At 45.2% G+C, this 22,644-nt stretch overlaps 1 protein-coding gene across 1 annotated transcript in view; it reads right to left on the reverse strand.

Moving 5' to 3' along the window:
- The window catches only part of TMEM39A (transmembrane protein 39A), a 31,753-nt gene extending 12,166 nt beyond the window's left edge, over nt 1-19,587 (reverse strand). The window contains exons 1-3 of the mRNA XM_054043469.1: nt 19,121-19,587; nt 1,244-1,437; nt 56-278 (exon numbers count right to left, since the gene is read on the reverse strand). Of these exons, the coding sequence (XP_053899444.1) occupies nt 56-278; nt 1,244-1,356 (336 nt within the window). The 5' untranslated portion in view covers nt 1,357-1,437; nt 19,121-19,587. The remainder of the gene's footprint in view (nt 1-55; nt 279-1,243; nt 1,438-19,120) is intronic.
- Nucleotides 19,588-22,644: the final 3,057 nt, after the last annotated feature.

Genomic DNA, 22,644 nt, shown 5'->3' on the forward strand with positions numbered 1-22,644 from the left:
CCTAGCAGATCACCAGTCCAGAGAACACCAGGGAACGTCACAATGGGGAACTCACCAGAGAGGTGCAGGAGGCAGGGTGATTGTAGGGATACCACCAGACAGTCTTGTAGATATTGATGTACTGAATAAAGAGAGCCACTAGCAGGTAGATGAAGAAGAGGAATTCAAAGAGAAGGCTCCCGTCCAGTGGCAGGTCAGGGATCCGGCAGTGACGCACAGGCTCTGGGGTGATCAGGGCCGTTATGGGAGGAGCTGAGAGGCTGATCGCACTACCATTCCTGAAACAGACAGACGCCATTAATTGTAGGGTCAGCATCCTGTGCTGCCTCAAGCTGCCTCCCTAAGGTTTCAGGGTCATTACTGAATGCTGTGGGGACATGGGATTAAGGAAAGCAGAACCCTGCTGACCAGAGTTTGCATCATTCACACATCTAGCACAGGGCAAGTAGATGCTCCCTACTCATCTTAACACGGTCGACACCCTTCCCTGGCCTCTTCCATAGATGCCTCTCAACTTCTCCAGGAGGTCAGAATTATTATAACCATTTCACAGAGGAGGACTAAGGCATAAAGAAGAGAAGTTACTTCCCAACCTCATACCCTAGTGGCAGCGCATCTCCCCTTACACACACTTCTGTTCTAGCTTTCCTCCCACCCCGCAGCAGAGGGGGAATCATGCCTATGCTCGGACACATTACAGTGATTCCCCACTAGCGCTGCAGAGAACAGAGCAGAACGGGCTAGGATTGCACAGTTCTAGGATTCACGGCCCCCAATCTTGCTGCTGGGGAAACAGATGAGAATTGTGCCTTCCTAGTCTCTATCACTCTGTCCTTTCCAGTGACACAGGAGGAATGCTATGCTTGTGAAAGGGCCACAATTCTCCCATTGGGACAGATATTAAAATGTAAAACAAATAGGAAATGGGTCAGTCAGTGGCACAGCAGGGGGACAATCTAGGAATTCCCTTCTAACCACAGACCACACTCCTTCGGAGAGCCAAGAATAGAATGCAGGAGTCCTGGGTCCCAGCTTGTGCTCTAACCACTAGAGCTACTCCCTCCCAGTGCCACTGAAGGTTCTGGTCTGCCAATCTGCTGCTTCAGCCATTAGGTAAGACTGCTTCACAGACCTTAGAACAGAACACAGGCTTCCTGGTTTCCAGGCTTTTGCTCTAACCATTAGAAAACACTTCCTCACTGTATCATAGTGTGTCTTGCTGGCCATACTGTTTTGTCCTCACCTGTTTCTCAGACCAGTGCCGTTGCCACAGCTCCCGCCAACCAAAGTCTGGAGAGAAGGCAAAGCTGAACGGCTTAGCTGCTGCCGACTGGGTCCCCTCCTTCCACCGGGCATGACCAGGAACCAATCCACTTCCAGTGCCTCCAGCAGGCTCTGCCCTGAGACCCAGACAACAACCCCAAAGCCTTCCCAGCTCTGCAGGGGCGAAAGCAGGGGGAGGGGAGGGGGAGAACAGTGGTGTTAACTAAGCTGTAAACTTCCAGTGATCCACCTCACAGTTGAGACCAGGTCAACCCATCCACATTTATTTGTACAGAAACTTCTGGCACACCTGAGACTCCTACCAATACTCTGGGGCCAATGACCCCTTAAAACAATCTTAGGTCCCTTGTCTGCCTGAATAAATAGGATGGAACAGTGCTTACAGGTAAAGGCATAGTTCTAATATGTCTGAATGTTTAAGAAGTGATTGTGTAAATGAACTGCCAATGAACAGTATAACCTTCTGTTGGCTGAGAAGCTGGACAGATGATCTCTAGTCACTAAGCAAAGAAGTAGTATGTGCTCTAGTGTAACAGCAAGAATGAAATGAATCTCTCTTTGCTTCAATGTAAGAAACTGTGAAAGATGTGCTGCTCTCCATAATTTTCTAAAACAATTTACAGTTGGAAAACAGTTTTTGAAGTTGGTTGGATAATGAGGCTCTGTGTACACTGGACTTCAAACAGTGTCAGCTATTGACTAGTCTACAGCTAGTGTTAGCAAACAGCATCTCACTCTACACTGGCAAAGAAAACCATCTTACTACATTGCTAGCAAGAGTCATGTTTAAACATGGTTCTAACTAAAATGGTTTGATTTCCAGAACAGACAGGATCCTAAGGTAGAAGATATATGTGTGTGTATATCTCTCAAGTGTATTGTAAGGTAGGAAACAAAAGTCCAATAGTATTAACCCCAGAGAGATGTGAATGTCTTACAATCACTCTCCGCCCTTTATAAAAGCAAGCTTTTTTAATGCATGTGAACTTACTAATTTCTTTAAACTGAAAACTAGCAGGTGTTTACCTTTTTTTTTTTTTTTTAAATCGATCCATAGAAACTGTGAAGCTCAGATTTATAGTACGAAGCTGGGTCTTCTGGCGCAGCAGTCACCAATTCCATGATTATTGTTTTTTAAAATCTATCTATGACTTATCCTTACAGGGTTTTAGTGGGATTTGATAGTTAACAGATAGACAAAATGTGAGTGACAGCTGTAAATTGGAGCCTCAGTCCTGCAAGTCACTCCATGTTGGCCAACTTTCCAGGATCATGATCTCGAAGGTGAAGCCCAGACTAAAAGCACACTGACCTGTTTGTAAGTTTCCGAAAAAGCGTACCTTCCGATAAGTTAGAGCAAGAACTGAGCCTGAATCAAAGCCCTGCATCCGAACACCCCAAACTTCTAGGAAAATTTGGATCTGGCTTTAAAATTTGCAGATGGCCCCTCTCTCTAATTATAAGCCAATTATCACCTCCTTTAAAATCCTAAGTAGTCATAGCTGGCAGAGATGCCAAGAAGTATGTTGAGCGAGTCATATCACTGCCATCATGGACATAGCTTACTGAAGAGCCATTCCACCCTAAACATGTCCTCAAAGAACTTCCATTTTGTACTAAAATGTCTATGCATACTCTCCAGCTGAAGGCCAATTTTCATAAAGTTTCAACAAGATTGGTTGAGCTGTTTTTGAGATGACTATTTTGCATGTGCCTCTGTAAAGGTGGCCTGCAAAAAATGGGGGGGGAGGGGAGAATGTACTAAAGACCTCCCCCCTTTTTTAACCTGTTTATGTTTGTACAGTAGAATTTCAAGTTTTGTCTGGAGTGGAAGAAATTATGGTGCCTGGAGAACTAGTGAAATGGTGACACAGCTACAGCCAAGAGAGTGAAAGTTGAGCAACCTGGGCTGTGAGAGAAAGTACTTTTTTTTAAAATTGTTATTTATTTAAAACTTTTTTTGGTTAATATCAAGTGAACTGTAATAACCAATTAACATTGTGAAGAATGGAAGCCTCTTTGCCTTTTCAATTCATGCATGAAAACTTGCAGTAGTTTCTTTAGACCTTTTAGAAGTTCTCCAGCAAAATTAGGGAAGGCTAGACTTGAAGTTTCTGATATTTTAAGGTAAAATACAAGCAGAAAAGAAACCACAGGCTTTTTTTAAAATCTATTGTAATGAAGGAAAAGAGGGTACAAGTTCAACTGTAAAAAAAAGTCCTTTGAAGTCACCTTAAAAAGAAAATGATGTTGTCTTTTCTTAAGTCACTAATGGTTATTAGACCTCAAACTTGCCATGGACTAAGCTCTCAGTGGAGCACTTGTGCTTAGAATCATAGACTATCAGGGTTGGAAGGGATCTCAGGAGGTCATCTAGTCCAACCCCCCGGCTCAAAGCAGGACCAATCCCCAGACAGATTTTTGCCCCAGATCCCTAAACGGCCTCTCAAGGATTGAACTCACAACCCTGAGTTTAGCAGGCCAATGCTCAAACGACAGAGCTATCCCTCCTCCCCTGCTTATGACAGGTTAGGTAAGGCAAATCACTAATAAAGGAGTTCTGTGCAATTGATGTGTTGGCCATGTAGGGGACTTCCCACTGGCCACTTTCAGTCATGAGCATCTGTACAATAACAAACCAGCATCTATCCTACAGAAGGGGCAATATATACTGTAGAACTCACTTGCAGCTTCCTGAGACTTCTTATAAACTATGAGAGAGGGAAGGATGGAAGACTCTAAAACATTAAAGGAATAACTTTAAAAGGCATTTTAAGCAAAACGAGATTATTTTATAAACTGGGAAAACTATTAATCTAATTCTCCCTAAAGGAATGCTTTATGGGGCATAATATCCAGGGGCCAGTAATTTAACTATAAGCATTAAAGGGGCACTTACAAAAATTCTTTCCCTGTGTTATCCATTGCACATTCAATAATTCATGCAAAGAATTTCACAAATCTAATTTGTGTCTAGCAATTTATGGAGTTTGTTTACTTATCAGCTTGCACACTGAAAGCAGAGTGGCCACTTTCACCTTCTGGTTTTAGGCCTTAGCACAGATGCTGGAGGGTTTCCATTGTTAAATAAGAGTGTATATAAAAACCCTTTTCAATTAAATTAAAAACATATTCTACTCACAATAGGTTTTTTAAAATCTGCCTTTCTTATCCCTATACACACATACAGGGCTAAACTCTGATCTCTGTTATTCACGATTTATGTGGATAGAACTCTACTGACTTCAGTGGAGTCAGTCTCAAAGTCCCCTGGTGTAAATAAGAGCAAAACTTGCACACCACCCACTGTTTTAATAAACACAAATGGGCCAGATTCACCCCTGGTTTAACTCCGGGGAAGTCAATGCAGCTACATCAGGAATGAATTTGGACTGAAAACTACATTTTGGGCCTTAAAGCCAGTGTTCCTTTAAGAAAAACAGAATATTTAAGGTTTTTAATTATTTCATTTAAGGTATGGTTCAACTCTGAAAAGCAACTGCGTAACAGTGCCCATAATCTCTTATTCCAACACACCCGACCCCTACGTGTATCAAGCTGCTCATGTGAGACAAAAATAAGTATGTTCTTCTCTTTACTTGTTACCTCTGCAGTGCCAGCACTACTACTGGAGACTGAGCTGGAGTCTATTCTGGCTTGTGCACCACCAGCAGAATTGTTTCTCAAAATTGTTCCAAATGTACAGCCAAAACCTTCTATCAATTGTAGCTCTGAAACCCAAGGCAAAATGGGGTTGCACTGAAGGCAGTATTTGTTATTCACAGGCTTTGTTGCTGGTGATGCTGTGCAAGCTGAAAAGCACCCAGCTTAGCTCTCAGATCCTAGTTTGAGTTTGCAGGGCTGGCAGTTAGGAAAAAAAAAATACCTTTTACTTGTAAACAGAGTAATTTGATCTGAAGTCATCAAGAGACAAATATAACATCCCAAGATGCCATTTTCACAGTCACTTTTCAGAGTAGAACTGCATTTTAAAAAGCACAATTAAATAAAAAAGTTGTCTAATATTCTCTCAAATAAGAATATTGAGAATTTTTAATTATCTTGTAACATTGCTTCAAAAACAATTACTAAAAAGAATGGCTTTGGGATTGTCTAGTCCTCATTCCTGAAATCCATGCACTCCCTACAGCCACAGGTTTAAACCCCAGTAGGAGTCAAACCAACTCTTTGTCCTTCCAAGGTAGATACATTGAATATCGTGCAGTTTATGCTAGCTGGTGAGAAGGGAGCCCAGAACTTGAAGTTCTGAAAAGATGTGAAGATCCCCTGATTTCTGTTGTTGCTGAGCTCTGACTGGCCACCTTCTACCCCACAGGTGGCTGCATGTCAGGGATGCTTCATGTATATAGTCTCAGTCATAAGAAGTGAACAAAAATGGCAGATATCAGCCCTCTCTGTTGAGACTGTTAGGTACCTGGATTTGACACCATATTGTCCTGCAGAGGCCACCTGTTATCCTCCTGCACCATGATCACATGAACAGAAAATGTATCCTTCCTCTAAGCCCCTAAATAGACATTCCTGTCTCCATCCCATCTCCTTGTGCCCTACAGGCGCATGTGTACATTACAGTACATACACAACTCACAGGTGAGTGTGATTCTCCACTTGCACGCCCCTGCTTTCTGGCTAAGCAGAGACAACGACCAGGGTGCTACCATGCCTATGAAACTGTGCGTTGCCGACCTGATGCCCCTTCGCCCTGCCACCCACAGGAAAGCACAAGAAGCTGTCCCAGTGGAATCACTAAGAAGAGTGCTACCAGCAGTAACCATAAAAGGAGCTATCAGCAACAGCTGACAGAACGCTATCAGCATTTCCAGTACCCGGATGCTAGTCACCAGAACTAGAACCACTGCCAGTGTCCAAATCCATTAGTGCTGGAAGGTGGGGGAAGGGAGGTAAGCAGCAAGGAAAAGGAATGAGCAGAGAGAAGACTGGTGACAACTGAGGAAGGAAGAGGAGAAAGACAAGGGGGACTTCTGATGTCCCTGTGACAGTTCCCTCGCTTGGGGTTACTACATGATGTGGCAGGTCCCCTCATTTATTCCTATGGCATAGCACATCTTATAACCACACCAGGACCAGCACACTCTAGGACCCTTCCAGTACCTACCCCATATTGTCTTGCCCTGCTTCTGGGAGCAGGGGCTTCTGTGTAATTTCCAAACATGGGGCACTGCATTCACAGGGTTGGGGTTCAGAGGACTGGCTGAACAAGTGCCGTTGCAATTCTCGTGGCAAGAGACCTTTTAAGACTACATCAGTTCAGCCAAGTCTGAATGACAGACTTCATCCCAGGTGCTGCAACTGAATGGTACAGCCACCACCTGCAGAACACTTGGGACAGCAGCTGCAAGTGGACACGAGCAGCTGTACAGATGAGAGAAGCTCAGTGTATTCAAACCAATGGTTTGTTTGGAATGCCTGGTTTGCAAAGGGCAGACAGAGCCACAAAGGGAGCTTCCTACTCAGAGGAAGGATAGAGGAGAGCAGGACAAAATCCTCTGGCTTTTGGGAGTATAACAAATAAAAGTTGAGGTATGACTTTTACTGTAAAAATATATAATCCTTCCATTCCTTTCTCTCTCTTCTTTTTCCTCCCCTATTTAATCCCCCCCCAAATCAAACAAATAATGCTAAGAACCTTGGCTATAGCTGCCCCAATCAACTCCTTTCCCCAATCAATCTAATCCCAGACTTCCATTCATCTAACAAAGCTTAATCCCATGTCTAAAGGATCAATTAAGTTACATTACATACACCTTGGGGGGGGAAAAAATGCTTTTCTCTCTTCAACAAACTTCTACAGCATGCCCTGACATTAAGGCCAATTTCTAACTTGTTTTAAACCCTCTGCCTCCGAAACCAGAGAATCTTTGTCCCCATTTTACAGATGGAGAAGTTTAGACAGAGAGAAGGCAGGTGACGTGCCCAGCATAACGTAGAGCTAGGAACAGAAGGTAAGAGTTCTGACTCCCAGGCCCGTGCTCTAACTATTAATAACACTGCTTGCTTTATCACATTGCTGTAGCTAAAACTGAGATGGTACTTGTACTACAGCATTGTACTAGCATCACACGAGCTAAAACGGAGGTTGTACTTACATTTTTCCAAACCCATTTTCATGCAGAAATAACCGACAGGTTGTCAGACTGCAAACTAAATATTTGGCTTGCACAGCCCCCAGCAATAAACACAACTTTTCAACACCCACTGGTAATAAATGAACACACCTGCCACCTGGAAGCGGAACCCTGTACCCCTCCCCCATTCAGGGAGACATAACCGGTTAGCAGACCTCTGAAGTCAGCACATTTTCCATGTTCCCGCGCTGCATGGAACACTCGGAAGCAACAGATAAGAGAGTATTAAACCACCAGAGAGAGAGAAAAATTATAAAGCATAGTCAAGGTCTGACTCTAGAGCCACTGATCCAGCAAATTCAGAGTTAAGGCTTCAAATCTGTTCCAAGATCCAGGGCCAGGGGACTCATCATCAGTACTATTGGATTCATTTTTAATCAGTGACTGAGAATTCCTCTCTCCTTCAGAATTTAAATTCAGAAGTAACAAGCTGACTAATGCAGGGTTCCACCATAAAGCACAATATTGGCAAATGGAAAGGAGCCATCAGTGTGTGACCCAAAACTGGGAAAAGTGCAGAAATTAATAATGAAAGACAGACAAAGCCTCATTTGCTGTATATATACACAGTACCACTGAAATGCATTCATCTCTGAGGAGGAAAACGGCCGGCAAGAAGGGCACTGGTGTGGAAAGTATTGATCAAAGACAATGGGACAAACACCTGCTCTTTAAAACTTCCATGGCACTCAATGTACATGCAGGAGACAGGAGCTTGGGTGTGAAAGTCTCACCTGAAAAAAACACCCACAGCAAAGTGCATGGGGCTCAATTTAGCTACATTTTTGGGGCATACTTACTGCAAGTTTGGGACACATCTATACACACCTCATTTTTATACCCCTCAGCCATTCCCTCAGACCGCCTTAATGGAGGGGTGTGAAGAATAGACTTTCAGAGGTGGGGATGGGACCTGGCCATCTTTAAGGTACAGGGGAAAATGTGTGTGGGAGGAGGCAGTCAGGCACTCTTACTGAACCCTTCCCTTAATAGAAAAACAAAGCATAATTTTAAAAGCAGTAAGAGAAAATACTTCAGCACCATATAATTATCCCATGGCACTCACTGCTGCAGGATGCTGTTGAAGCAAACAGCTTAGTAAAATTGTAATGAAGGATTAAATAATTGTATGAATGAGGACATTTGTAGTTATGCTAGCAAGGATGGAAAAAATTACAGGAGCCATCAGTCTTCATGCCTCAGGGCGTAAACTGATCAACAGCCAACAGTCAGGAAGAAATTTCTCACCAAGAGTATAGGGTTACACAATTACCCAGCGGCACAGTGGGTTCTTCGGCCTCCTTTGTAATATGGCATTAGTATCTGTCAAAGGCAGGATACAGGACTACAGACAGCATTGGTTTGTTCTGGTAAGACAAGGAGAAAGAACTGCAGAGCTGGTCTGTTCTAGAACAAGAGTTCTGACTAGTTGGATCATTGGTCTATTTTGGTCTTACTATTCTATGTTTCTCAATCATAAAGGGAAGGGGACAGCAATGCTCAAGTCTCATCCAGCATGTGAGATTTAAAATAAAGAAGCTGGCAAGAATTACTAAACTAAGAACGTTACCCAAAAGCCATTTGGCTTTGTCATCCAAGAGCTGGAAACAGTTTAAGCTTGATACCCAAAATAGCATTTCTATACATAATAATGACACAGTTATAAGGTCTGATATCTCACATCCTACCAGGGCTAGAAACAAAAGCCTTATACACTAATAGGAATGAGTAATTCCCCGTTCATCTCACTGGTATAAAACAACTGCTTCTATACCTGATGAGTTATGAGATCTTAGACCTCAAATGTGCCACTAGTCCAGGGTTGAATATCACCCACCCTAGGCCTCAAGATAGAATAATTTTGGGGGAAATTAAAAAAAATACACAACAGTTTTATAAATGGCATTTCTGAAGCAGCTCAGAAGTTGGACTGTTAGAATAAATCCCAGGGAAGATGGATTAGCAGGCAGAGTGCACATGAGACAATTTATTGCCACTGTATGTGTATATAAACACACAATTCTTGAATTGCTAAATTCTGTGGAATGAAGACAAGCAACTGTACATACATACAGTATCACTGAAACGCAGCCACCATTGAAGAGCAGACATGCAGCCCTCTAGTTGACAGCCCACTGCATGACAATGCAGAGGGAAATTTCAGCTAGGAGCACTGAGGATTTAAATATTGTGAGTTAATTGAGTGGAGGGGGAAAAAGGTTATTTTTAAAGCCACTTGTATGACAAAAAAAGATTCTGACCTCGGATACTGTGTGCTAATTTCAGCCAGTGGCAATTTTTTTATGGTCAAGTTAACTACTGAAAAAAATCAGGGTTTACTACAAACTCTGAGAAGCCCCAAATATTCTCACCAAGCCTCTCACACAAAAGACACATGACCTAGTGGCCCACATACAGGACTGGGAGCCAGGAACGTCCGATGTTCTAGCTCTTCCACTGACTTGCTGTGATACCTTGACCAAATCACTTCACCTCTCTGGGCCTGAATTTCCTCATCTGTAAAACAGGGATTATTCTTTGCCTTGCAGGGGGGTAGTTAATGTTTGTACAGCACTACATACAGTAAAAGCTGTGTTATCTGGCCCTGTACCAACCGGAAAGCTCCATAAACCAGCATTTCTAATCTTCACAGAAAGTCTGGTTTATAGTCCAGTTGGTGGGGGGCCAGCAGACTCCCTACCTGGCTCCCTGGAAGCAGCAACATGTCCCTGCTGCTCCGAGGCAGAGGAATGGCCACGAGGGGTTTGACATGCGGAAGGGGGTGTGGGGCTGCAGCGCGGGTTCTAGGAGGGAATTTGGGTGCGGGAGGGGGCTTGGGGAAGGGAGTTGAGGTGTGGGATGGGTTTTGGGGTGCCAGATCTGGGGGGCGCTCACCTTGGGCGGCTTCCCGCAAGCGACAACCTGTCCCGGCTGCTCCTAGGCGGAGGCGCAGCAGTCGGCTCTGCGCGCTGCCTCCGCCAACAGGCAGCCCCTGCAGCTCCCATTGGCCGCAGTTCCCGGCCAATGGGAGCTGCAGAGCCAGCGCTCAGGGCGGGTTGGGGGCAGCGCGCAGAGCCACCTGCCATGCCTCCACCAAGGAACAGCAGGGACAGATTGCCGTTTGTGGGGAGCCGCCCGAGGTGAACTAGAGCCCCCCCAGATCAGCACCCTGAAACCCAGCCCCAATCCCCGGCCCCGAGCCCCCTCCCGCACCCAAACTCCTTCCCTCTTAGTTAACTGGCATTCTTCACTTACCGGTACTCCCCATTCCCTAACATACTGGGTAAAAAAGCTTACTGTAACTGCTAATTGTTTTTACAAGATTTTCTTAAACAAACAAAAGCAGCGTTTCTCCTGTCCATGCCTGTTTACCAACTACAATTTTTAATATAAAAGGTAATTCAATCAGTACAACGCATAATACAAAGCAGAAATCACTAGGATTTTTACCAATCAGAAAGATGGAGATTTTCAAAGCTGTTTCAAATTCTATGTGCGTCTGTGTTTGATGTTAAATTTACCTGTAATATATCTAAAAAATCAGAATTTACCTTGCAGCAACTTTGAATGTCCCTGCTTTCTTGTGCAATGAAATGAGAGATGAACTGCCCGAGTCCTATTCCATGTCATTAGGCTAGAATTCATGCTGGAGAGTATCAGTGCATTGGCAACTTCTAGCAACTGCCAATTCACACTTATGGAGACAGTGAAATTGTGACAGGTATTTTTAAAAGCTGTTCTGAACATTTAATTTGTGTATGGGAGCCTGTATATACACAGTCACACATGCCATTGCTCGGATATACACATTGCTTATACACCGCTACCTCGATATAACGCGACCCGATATAACACAAATTCGGATGTAAAGCAGTGCTCCGGGGGGGCGGGGCTGCGCACTCCGGTGGATCAAAGCAAGTTCAATTTAACGTGGTTTCACCTATAACACGGTAAGATTTTTTGGTTCCCGAGGACAGCGTTATATCGAGGTAGAGGTGTGTGTATGTATATGTATTATATATATATTTTCTGTGGGATCTAGATAGCAAATATTTAACTACGTAAGACACTATAACTAATCATCTTGCCCTGGGAGGTTATGAATGCCTCCTGCCAGGTGCAAGTGCCTTCAACTCTCATTGACTTTGATGGAAGTAAGCATTCAGGACCCTACAAAAGCATATGGGAGGGGGAAGGGGGGAATCTCACCCAAGAAAAATACAACAGGCCAAGCTGACTCATTCTCAGTGTAACTCCACTGAAGTGGTTAATTATACCCAGGGACTGATTTGGCCTACTGAGTTTACCTGCATGCTCCTTTAAAGACATTCCCAGACCATGAGATCCATTGACACTTTTGTTTTAAATCAACAATTCTGAACCTGCACCCACAGGCACATGCAGCAGTAGCATGTACTGTAACAGTCAGCCAGACCTCCTGGCTTTTACAAGCCAGGTTGCATAATGCATACTGTCTACTTCTCACCAGAAGTCTCTGCTTCCGCTTGCAAAATGTTCAGTCCAAAAAGTCAAACAGGCCTGGAAATGACTTAGTAGAATGCACATGCCCCATTAAAGATGTCAGGAAACCTTTCACGAGGCATTGTGATGTCTAATGAATGATTTAGCCAAGTCAAATGATTGAAGATTCACCTATTTAAAAAAATGCACCTGTTAACAAGTTTCACACTGTAAAATGGTTGGGGAAGGAGGGGGAAGGAATATGCTCCCCCACCCCAAGAGGGGAGCATAGAGCAACAGATCTGGTGGTGGGGAGTATTGTTCAGAAAAGCCAGTGCTGGGGTTGAGTAAGTTCTCCAAGGAGACTAATCGGGGGGAAGGCTGCTCATGTGGCATCATCACACACACACACACACACCCTTCGCCTGTGGGAGCTCTCTGAGCAAGTCAGAACCATGGAGGTCAGCATGAAATTGTACCAGTTCCCCAATCATGCTCTGGAAGCCCTACGCCTATCATGAAAGTCACCCAGAAGGCCACGGTACCTGTGCTTCGTGAAGAGCTAGAAGAAAGTAGGGAGAGACACAGAGACGTGTGGAGACACAGGCTCACCACACACATGGCCCATGAGGGAACTCCCAAAAGTTGTGGAGATGGGTTGGGTTTGAGGGGCTCAAACTTCTGCTGTAACTGAGAGCAGAATTTGATCCCTGTCTTGTCTGTCTCTGTTAAGCACTAAGCAGTTTATAATGCTATGTTAACAACAACACTCAGCTTACTAAAAGTAAAAGAAGTTTAGAGTACTAGGAACAGAGTTTTCTAATCACTTTTTAAAAAATATAACGTTATCCCCTTTAAAAAAAATATTAACCTCTACTTGACTGGGGGCGATGGGGCATATTATTTAATCTTTATAGATATTACAGTAGGGCCCCAAATGTGCTAGACACTTTACAAAAATGTAAGTGGTGCTGAATCTGCTATAACATAAGGCAGCTCTCAATGGGTTGCTCTGCAGCCCAGAGTGATCAGAGTACACAGCATTCCAGCTATCCTTCAAGCCGCCCCTCCCTCCCTCCCACCCTATGCGTGGGGCTGTGCAGGAAGGGGGACCCAGAGCTACTGTCCAGAGGTATTTCTCTGGAGCCAGCTAAGTTGGCTTTGCAGCCTCTTTGTCATAGAGCAGAACAGGGTAGCAGGCCTCAGGCCTGGGAAAAGAAATATATTCAAGTACAATGAAAAAAAAAAAACATTACTGCAGAATTAAGGTTGCAAGATCAGGGAATAAAAAGTCAGATTCCAAGCATTCAAGTAGTTCCTGCAACCTTAACTCAGCCCTCCCATATATTAATAGTCTGCACTAATTCCATAACATTAAGGTTCACATTTAACAAGGGAAAGAGGGAGTGGGCTGAGAATTGGCCAAAATTTTAAAATTTGGGTTCTTGCACCTTAATCTGCATTTAGGGACTTGAGTAAAAGTGGCTTGATTTCCGGAAGAGCTGAGCTCCCCCAGCTTCTCATAGTATCTGCTCCTTTGAATACCAGGCTACATTTATTTCGGTCCCTTAGTGTGCATTTAGATACCTAAACTGAGTTTAGGCCATAAATACACAACAGTAATGCTGGCTGATTTAATACTGCCAGAGCGATCTTAGTTTTCAGATTGTCCTAATTTCTGGGCATAGAACGTGGGACCACAAGGTACTTAGGTGCTTATGTCTGGAGGTTGGGTGCCCACATCCTAATTTTGGCTATACTGTGATCCACAAAACTGCTGCTGAACACTGCATAAACTCACTCAGCATCTAAGTTTTTCAGCGCAACATTTCCCTCAGTATTTGCGTTACTGCAAGCCTCTGGGCATGCACACTGCTGCCTCCTTCAAGGTGTCTGGACACCTGTCTCCCACCTAAGCCCCAGAGCAATTCACAAATCAGGGGAAGACAAGCATTTGGCCAACTAATTTACATGGGGGTGCAATCTGGGAGGAGGTGGCGGCAGCAGCAGCAAACCACCTTATAACTTTTAGTCCATCACTACAGCACTTGCCTAGGATATGGTAGACCCAGTACAATTCTCCCCTCTCTGTCAGCAGGGGAGCAGAGATGGGGAAGACTCATCTTCAAATCCTAAGAGTGCTCTAACCACTAGGATCCAAGATAGTCTGATCTGAGGCTCCCTCAATCTCTCCTGTTGAAGCTGCTGTACTCTGGATAAATAATGAAAAAATGAGTGGAGCAGGGACACTGGAGCCAGAGTCTCCCACCATGGTGCCCTAACCACTGGACTAAAGACTCATTCCCATTTTCTCTCTGTCTAGTCCAATGACTATTTAAGTATTTATCCACAGTGGAACAGTCATTGGGCCAGAGAGAGCACGCATGGGAATGACGCTGGAGTCCAGTGTTTAGGGCAAGTTTGAAGATTCAAAGTTCAGCTGTTTTGAGTTTTACACACCCACACAAAAATGGTTTGTTTTTACCCTCTCCTAAATCCAAAACACTGGATAGGATTTTACTCAAACTTTATTAAAAAACAAACAAAAAATCTTCCAAGAATTTCAGCCCAAAAGGTAAAAGTAAGAAAACAATGCATTAGACTAATTTATACCAGTATACCAATGTCATTACACCAGTGCAAACATTTCCCTCCTAATGCCCGGTTCAGGCTAGAAAACTGACCAGTCAATTGACTTATTATTTGACCACCATCAAATACTCCAGCAAGAATGCCCTGATGTAGGCCCAATGTATCTTTTTGATTGCCATTTGTTAGCAAGCCTACTTAAAAGTCTTGATCACTTACTTTACTACATGCTAATCCCACCTGTTGGGGGGAAAGGGCAAACTAATTAAAAGTTGAGCCTCTTGATTGGCTAGAATCTTCCAGAACCAATATTGTATGTATCTCTATCCTTATGTGTAAACAGACCATCAATGTACATGGCAATTTACAATGCACATGAAATAAAACAGAGTCCCTGCCCCCAAGAGATTACAATCTAAACGGACTAGACCAGCATACAGAAATTAACTCAGAAGGGACTGGGGAAGAGAGAAGAGGGTTCATGGTCATTAAACCTTTTCCCCCAGCACAAAGAGAAAGAAGCACAGCCATTAAGCTACTTGAATGCCTACTGCCTACCTAGAAAAAGTGGATTTAAAGATGACTTTTTCTTTTATAGTTGTTCTGTGTTTGTTTTATTTAATTTCAATTTTTTCTTTTGTAACTGTTCAATCTTGAGTAACGTTCACATTTAAATGCTAACCTAACATTGCTAAAAAAGGTAATAATAATTATTCCTTTATTTTTTATAACTTCATTTCATTGTGTTTTGCATTTTTCCGAGTTAAAACAACTCAGTTAACTAACTTGGTTTTTGCAATTACACATAAGTATCTATCTAAGGCTAAGCCTATTTGAGACCATAAAGTCTTACTTGTTTTTGGCACTGTTGTTACTATTTTAATAAATTAGTGCTATAAAATATGTCTATATCTGACATTATTTGACCAGTTAATTGGCAAATTATTTTTGGACTGGTCAAATGCCCAACCCTGGTCCTATCTACACTGAAACTACTTTGCAACCTTAGCTACAGCAAGATCCTATCAGTATCACTAGAAAAGTGATAGCTTGCAAATGCTATTCATCTAAAGAACTCAAGATGCTTCACAAAAACTAATTTACTCTCACAAAACCCCTGCTCAAGTAGGAAGATAAATATTATCCCTTTTTTACAGATGGGAAAACAGACTCAGAGAAGGTAAGGCCCAAATTTGAAAAATTATCAATTTTGGGTGCTCAACTTGAGACAATTTGGACCTTGTTTTCAAAAGCACTGGGGCAATGCCTGCAGAAGTCAGTGAGAACTGTGGTGGCTCAGCTTTTCTGAAAAAATTAGGCCCCACGGCTAGCATCCATGAAGGGACTTAGGCATTGCAACACTGAGTGTCATGGTGCCTAACTTTTAAGCACCAAGAAAATCACAGGAACACCACTCAGATCCACAAAACCAAGCTAAGCACCCAGGCTCACTACACAGTGAATGTGGAAAGACACGCACCACACAATGGGATCCACAAAAACCAGGACACTAGGTGCTGAGCTGCCTAAACTACCTAATGGGAGATGCTGATGATAGGGGGGTGTGGTAAGCCTGCCCCTCTCTGAGATAGGCACCTCCCAGATGGATGCCCTAACCACTGGACTGCAGAGTCATTCTCCCCTCTCCCTCTGGCTGGGAGAGTCAGTCATTGGCCCAGACAGTGAGAGAATGGCTCTGCAGACCAGTGGTTAGAGCACCCATGTGGGACATGGAAGACCCCGTGTCTCCAATCACTCTTTCATTATTTATCTGCAGTGGAACAGCTTCAAAAGGAGAGAATGAGGGAGCCCCACACCAGACTATCCCAGAGCACCTCTCCTGAGATGATGAGACCCCTGTTCAAATCCTGTCTCCCCCTCTAGCAGAGAGGTGGGAATTGAACCTGAGTCTCCCACATCAGAGGCAAGTGCTCTAAGCCAGTGGTCCCCAACGCGGTGCCCGCAGGCACCATGGCACCTGCTGGGGCATCTATGTGCACCCGCCTGCTGACAAGGGAGCGCTCTGCCGCCGAGGGGCGCCGCCATCGGACAAGCAGCCGCCGAAATGCTGCCAAAAAACGGCAATGCCAAGAAGCGTTGCCACCGAAATGCCACCGAGAAGCAGCGGAATTTCGGCGGCAACACTTCTTGACGTTGCCCCCCACACTGAAAGGTTGGGGACCACTGCTCTAAGCACTGGGCTAAAAGTTAGGAGGAGGACGGCAGTGCCACCACCTCCTTCTCCAGACTGTTTTTAAATAGGCCCCAATCCATCAGGTGGCCTCTGAGCATGCCTGCTAGATTGGGCTCCACAGGCAACTTAGGCAGCTGAATGCCTGCATTCTCCTTACGAGAAGGGTAGTCGTGTTAGTTTGGATCTGTAAAAAGTGACAGAGTCCTGTAGCACCTTATAGATTAACAGACGTATTGGAGCATAAGCTTTTGTGGGTAAATACCCACTTCGTCAGAGACATGCTTTCACTCATGAAAGCTTATGCTCCAATACGTCTGTTAGTCTATAAGGTGCTACAGGACTCTTTGTCGCTGTATTCTCCTGGTCTATGAAACAGGTCTATGTTTAGGCAGGAGATAGGCGCCTGGACACCTAGAGAGAGACACCAATGCACATGCCCAGAGACAGAAACATAGGCTCCTAGGGAACTTTTTCCCAGAAAACTTAGGCACCGAGCGAGTTTAGGCACCTAAGAGTTTATCAGCAGTTTTGTAGACTTAGGCACGTAAGTACTTTGTGGATCCCTCCCAAAGTGCCTCAAATTAGGCACCCAATGTTGCTAGCCACTACTAAAAGGGTCTACCCAGTTGGTTTTCATAAGCGTACAGACTGAGTCAGTGTCAAAGCAAAGAATAAAAACCAGCAGTGCTGACTCCTAGTCCCCAGCTCTCGTCAGTGGGCAGCACTCCCATCCTATATGCTGGTTTGGGCTGCAAAATGAAAATTGACAGCTACTTGAGAACAAGACACAGAGCAGAAATGTCCACATCTTAGAGAATCCCAATATGATCAGGGCCTACAGGTACTGGGTAAAATCCTGGGTTCAAAAAAGTCAATGGCAAAACCCCATTGACGTCAGTAGGGTCAGGATTTTACCCGCTGGGTATTGATAGGGCCAGATAGTATGGTGATTTGTGTGAAGGTCTGTTTTAGAGTAACACTTAAAGAAACTTCCTAGAGTGGGGAGTAAGAGGCACCAACAAAGAAACTTGAATGGACATAAAGATAAAGAATTTTAGGGGGACCAGAATGGGAATCAAGAGGCTTGGCTTCTATTTCCTGTTCCGCCACTGACACGCTGTGTGATCTTGGACCCGCCCTTTCCCATCTCTGTACATCTGTTTCCCTATCCAAAAATTCCTGATGGCAGTAGGTACACAGTCCTCTGGGTTGGCAACTAAGATGAGGTCTTCTCTCTTAGAACTTCACAATCCACCACTTTGGAGTACGGACATTTCATTCATTCATGTATAGTCATCACAAATGGGAGCGATATGAGGGGCCTGCTGTTCACATCCAAAAATCATGCACAAGAGCTATCATACACTGAAAACAAAGCTATCCTTGTTTCAGTTGAATATTCATTGTTAAAGCGACCCCAGAATAGTTAGCATGCAGCCTCATATAATAAGCAGAGTCGTCATCTTAACTGCCACTCCACATAATGGAGGATAATCAATACATGGCTTTCTTAGAGGAGTACAGGGAAGTGCATTGCACACTTCCCACCTTCAGGAGAATGGGGTCTCATCACAAGTTTTATGGGTTTAGATTAATTATGTTTCAACATTTATATGTGGCTCTGACCAGTTCTATATATCCCATGTCCAACTCAATCTATCATATTTTCCTTGATCATTTAAAATGCTAGGCAGTGTTCTAAAAAACACCAACCCCAAACATGAGCCCAAATGAACGTTGTCATTTGGTGTTTAAAATCCAAACACTAACTTTGCAAACAGCACATCTCTCATCTATTTTCCAAGCACCCCCCTATCCTTGGGGTGTCTGAAATCCAGAGCTGGAGCTCAATTTTGCAACTTAAACCTATCTCCAGAAGAGCTGCTGGAAATAAAGTTTAAAAAAATCTCATCAGCCCTGCTGCAACGGTGTGTTTCAAGGTTTCTTTTAGACAATGAGTACTTGGGCCAGAAAGAGGGGCAACATTGGACTTACTGGTCCCCCTCAGAAGTAGCAGCCTTTCCTCTGGGGCAGTAATTCTTCCCACACACCCTGCAGCCCAGAGGCATCTAAAGAGTAACTCCCTGGGATAAGCGTGCAGAATCTTCACACATTCCCAGTTTGGGTTTGTAGAAACCCCCCCAGAGCCACAAGCACCCCATTAACGGGGAGGAAAGCCCCACACAGAAGCCCTAGAGATGCACTAAAACCAATCCTCCCCTCCCCCAACTCTCAGTTTAATGCATTTCAAACTCCCAGCAATTCGTGATTAAAGGAACAAAAGTTGCCTTGACAGAGCCATGGCGGAAAAGGGGGCGGGAAAAGGGAGCCAGGGCCTGAGGCTGGGGGTGAGAGAGATGGGGCTCACAGTGTGTTGGGGGGGAGGGCCCCAGGGGCTGGAGAAGGAGCAGTAGCTGGTACTCACACATCGAAGTGCGGATGGAGGAGGTAGTGGTGCAGCTCAGACATCAGCCAGGAGGAGGGTCCCCTTCACACAGCAGCAACAAAGAGCCACACTCCAGCCCCCTCCCCCAACACCAGCAGCTGCCGCTGCAGAGCCCGGGGTCCCTCCCCAGCCCTGGCAGCAGCAGGCACCGTGTTACCCGGGTGGCACGGGCGGGCAGCCTGGCTCCGGCTCCCCACCCCGCGGGGAGACTCGCCTAGCACCTACCCACCCTGCCACCACCCACCAGGGCCAAACGGGCGGGTGCAGCCACCTGCCCAGCAGGGCCAAGCTGCAGGGGCTTGGGGGTCAGCAGCTCCCCGGGGGGCAATGGGGAGGGGGCGGGAGAACTTAGCCCAGCCACCCCACACTCCTCCTCTCGCCACCTTTCCCCGCGCTCGCCCGCTCCCTTTCCCCCCTCAGCTGCGGCGGCGGCGGCGGCTGCTGCTCCCCAGGAGAGACGTGGCAGTGAGGGCTGATGCTCTCATCACAGGGCGACAGCAGCGGCAGCAGCAGCCAGCCCAGGAAGGGAAAGGGGGGGGCGGCCAGGGAGAGGAGCCATGTTGGTAGTGGCAAAACCTGCTGTGGGGCGGCGCCCTCCCCTCCCCGCATGATACCCTCGCCTTTGGTGCCTGCTCTGCCCTCCTCCTCCCCCCCTAGGGGGACCTGGAAAGCTACAGCAGGAGCTCAGCTCTCGCTTGGGGAGAGGCAGTTTCCCAGCTCTCCTCCTTGTGAAGAGCCTCCCAAGGCAGCTGATCTCTAGGAACTGAAAGCTGGACACTGAATTTTTAAACAAACAAACTTTGTGTTCTTCAGTCGCTGCCCTGGCCCTCTCCTCCCACCCAGGTCTGGCTTTCAGGATCTACGAAAACCTGCCAGGATTGCCAAGGCCGAGCACTCAGATCAAGCACCAGGCACCGTAATGCCTTCTGAGATTGGTTTATAAATTATGAGATTTAAAAACAATAATCCATGCTGGGTTCTTTTTCTTTGCCTGCTGGTTTTGGAGCCTTCAGGGTGTGTTCAGTTCATGTTTTTCAAGCTTCTCTCTGCAACCATGAAGGTTAGAAACTTGTTTTTAAATGAAAGCTGAGATTCTTGTGTGATTCTGTGACTCCAGAAGTTGGAGCTTTAAAAAATACACCAATTATCCTGACAATTGCAATACCGTTGTGAGAGTTGGCAACATTAAAACCATGCCACGGGTCCCTCAATTGTTAGGAGGAGGCCAGATAATTTCATGTCCGGAGGCTGGGATAGTGCTGTCCAAGCTGCTGCTGGCTAGTGTGGACTCACTCTCACCTGGCTGCTTGCACTGAGGCCCCTCCCACAGACTCAGAGGAGGAGCACTGGACCCAGTGCTTTGGACAACAAATGAGAAAACAGGGACAGGCATGACGGTCATAGGATCAAAAACAGGGAGCCAGAGGGGGACACTGACCAGAGAATCTGGGACAGCGCCCACTGCTCCTCGAAGGTGTCCAGGGAGCCAGTGGATGCGGCCCAGAAGAACTCTACCTGGAGACATAAACTAAGGGAGGAGCCAGAAATAGGCCCCACAGTCGCAGAGCGCCTCCCCATCCAGCATCCTCCTCCTGATATGGTGGCCAGCGCTAGATGGATGTTGATAAGGAGGTCTCACCTGGGGCCACGGATGGGGTGTGCGGAAATGAGGAGGTGTGGGGAAAAGTGCAGCCAGAACCTAAGGAGACGATTCTGGAGGAACCGGAAAAGGGGCTGCAACCTGCCACTCTCGATGGAAATGTACACCCGAGTCTCCCTCACGCCACAGAAGGGGCAGGTGTCAGGGAGGGGAATGAACTGCACCAGGTACATGCCTGTGCTCATGGCTCCATGAAGGAGCCACCAACTAATATCCCCAGCAGGCCAGGGAACCAGGGAGTAATGCAGACGGGCCCACCGGGGTCTGCTTGCAGTTGAGCAAACTCCTCTGCTTTGTTGTCAGAGTGCCCTCTGGGCATAAATTGGAGCAGCACAATAATGTAAGTGGTAATGTGGTTTAATGGCCTAGGCAGGCAACTAAGAGGAAGGGAGTCTGGAGTGCTAATCCCAGCTCTGGCACTGAGAGTACATCTATATAAGAAATGCTACAGCTGCACTACTTTAGTCCCTCCCCTGCCTTCCCCCACACTAGGGGGACCTGGAAAGCTACAGCAGGAGCTCAGCTGTCACTTGGGAAGAGACAGTTTCCCAGCTCTCCTCCTTGTGAAGAGCCTCCTAAAGGCACCTCCTCCATGTGCACTTTGATGTATGTGTACCGGCTACTGCTCCTAAAGTTATTGACTGGGTACATGTCACCTCAGGACGAAATGCAGAGACAAAATTTCTCGCTACATTAAACGACTGCTTCTTGGAGCAGCAGGTGCAGGAACCCACAAGGGGAGAGGCAAGTCTCGATTTAGTCTTGAGTGGAGCGCGGGATCTGCTTTAAGAGGTAACTATAACAGGACCACTTGGAAATAGTGACCATAATATAATAACATTTAACATTCCTGTGGTGGGAAGAACACCTCAACAGCCCAACACTGTGGCATTTAATTTCAGAAAGGGGAACTATGCAAAAATGAGGTTAGTTAAACAGAAATTAAAAGGTACAGTGACTAGAGTGAAATCCCTGCAAGCTGCATGGACACTTTTCAAAGACACCATAATAAAGGCCCAATTTATACCCCAAATTAAAAAACACAGTAAAAGAACTAAAACAGAGCCACCGTGGCTTAACAACCATGTAAAAGAAGCAGTAAGAGATAAAAAGCATCTTTTAAAAAGTGGAAGTCAAATCCCAGTGAGGTAAATAGAAAGGAGCATAAGCACTGCCAAATTAAGTGTAAAAATGTAATAAGAAAAGCCAAAAAGGAGTTTGAAAAACAGCTAGCCAAAAACTCAAAAGGTAATAACAAAATGTTTTTTAAGTACATCAGAAGCAGGAAGCCTGTTAAACAACCAGTGGGGCCCCTGGACAATCAAGATGAAAAAGGAGCACTTAAAGATGATAAAGTCATTGCAGAGAAACTAAATGAATTCTTTGCTTCAGTCTTCACGGCTGAGGATGTTAGGGAGATTCCCAGACCTGAGCCGTCCTTTGTAGGGCACAAATCTGAGGAATTGTCACAGATTGAAGTGTCATTAGAGGAGGTTTTGGAATTAATTGATAAACTTAACAGCAACAAGTCATCAAGACCAGATGGCATACACCCAAGAGTTCTGAAAGAACTCAAATGTGAAATTGTGGAACTATTAACTATGGTTTATAACCTGTCCTTTAAATCAGCTTCTGAAACCAATGACTGGAAGATAGCTAATGTAACATCAATATTTAAAAAGGGCTCTAGAGATGATCCTGGCAATTACAGACTGGTAAGTCTAACATCAGTACCAGGCAAATTAGTTGAAACAATAGTAAAGAATAAAATTGTCAGACACATCAAAGAACATCAATTGTTGGGCAAAAGTCAACATGGTTTCTGTAAAGGGAAATCATGTCT

The sequence above is a fragment of the Malaclemys terrapin genome, chromosome 1, assembly GCF_027887155.1.
Source record: "Malaclemys terrapin pileata isolate rMalTer1 chromosome 1, rMalTer1.hap1, whole genome shotgun sequence".
Lineage (NCBI taxonomy): Eukaryota > Metazoa > Chordata > Testudines > Emydidae > Malaclemys > Malaclemys terrapin.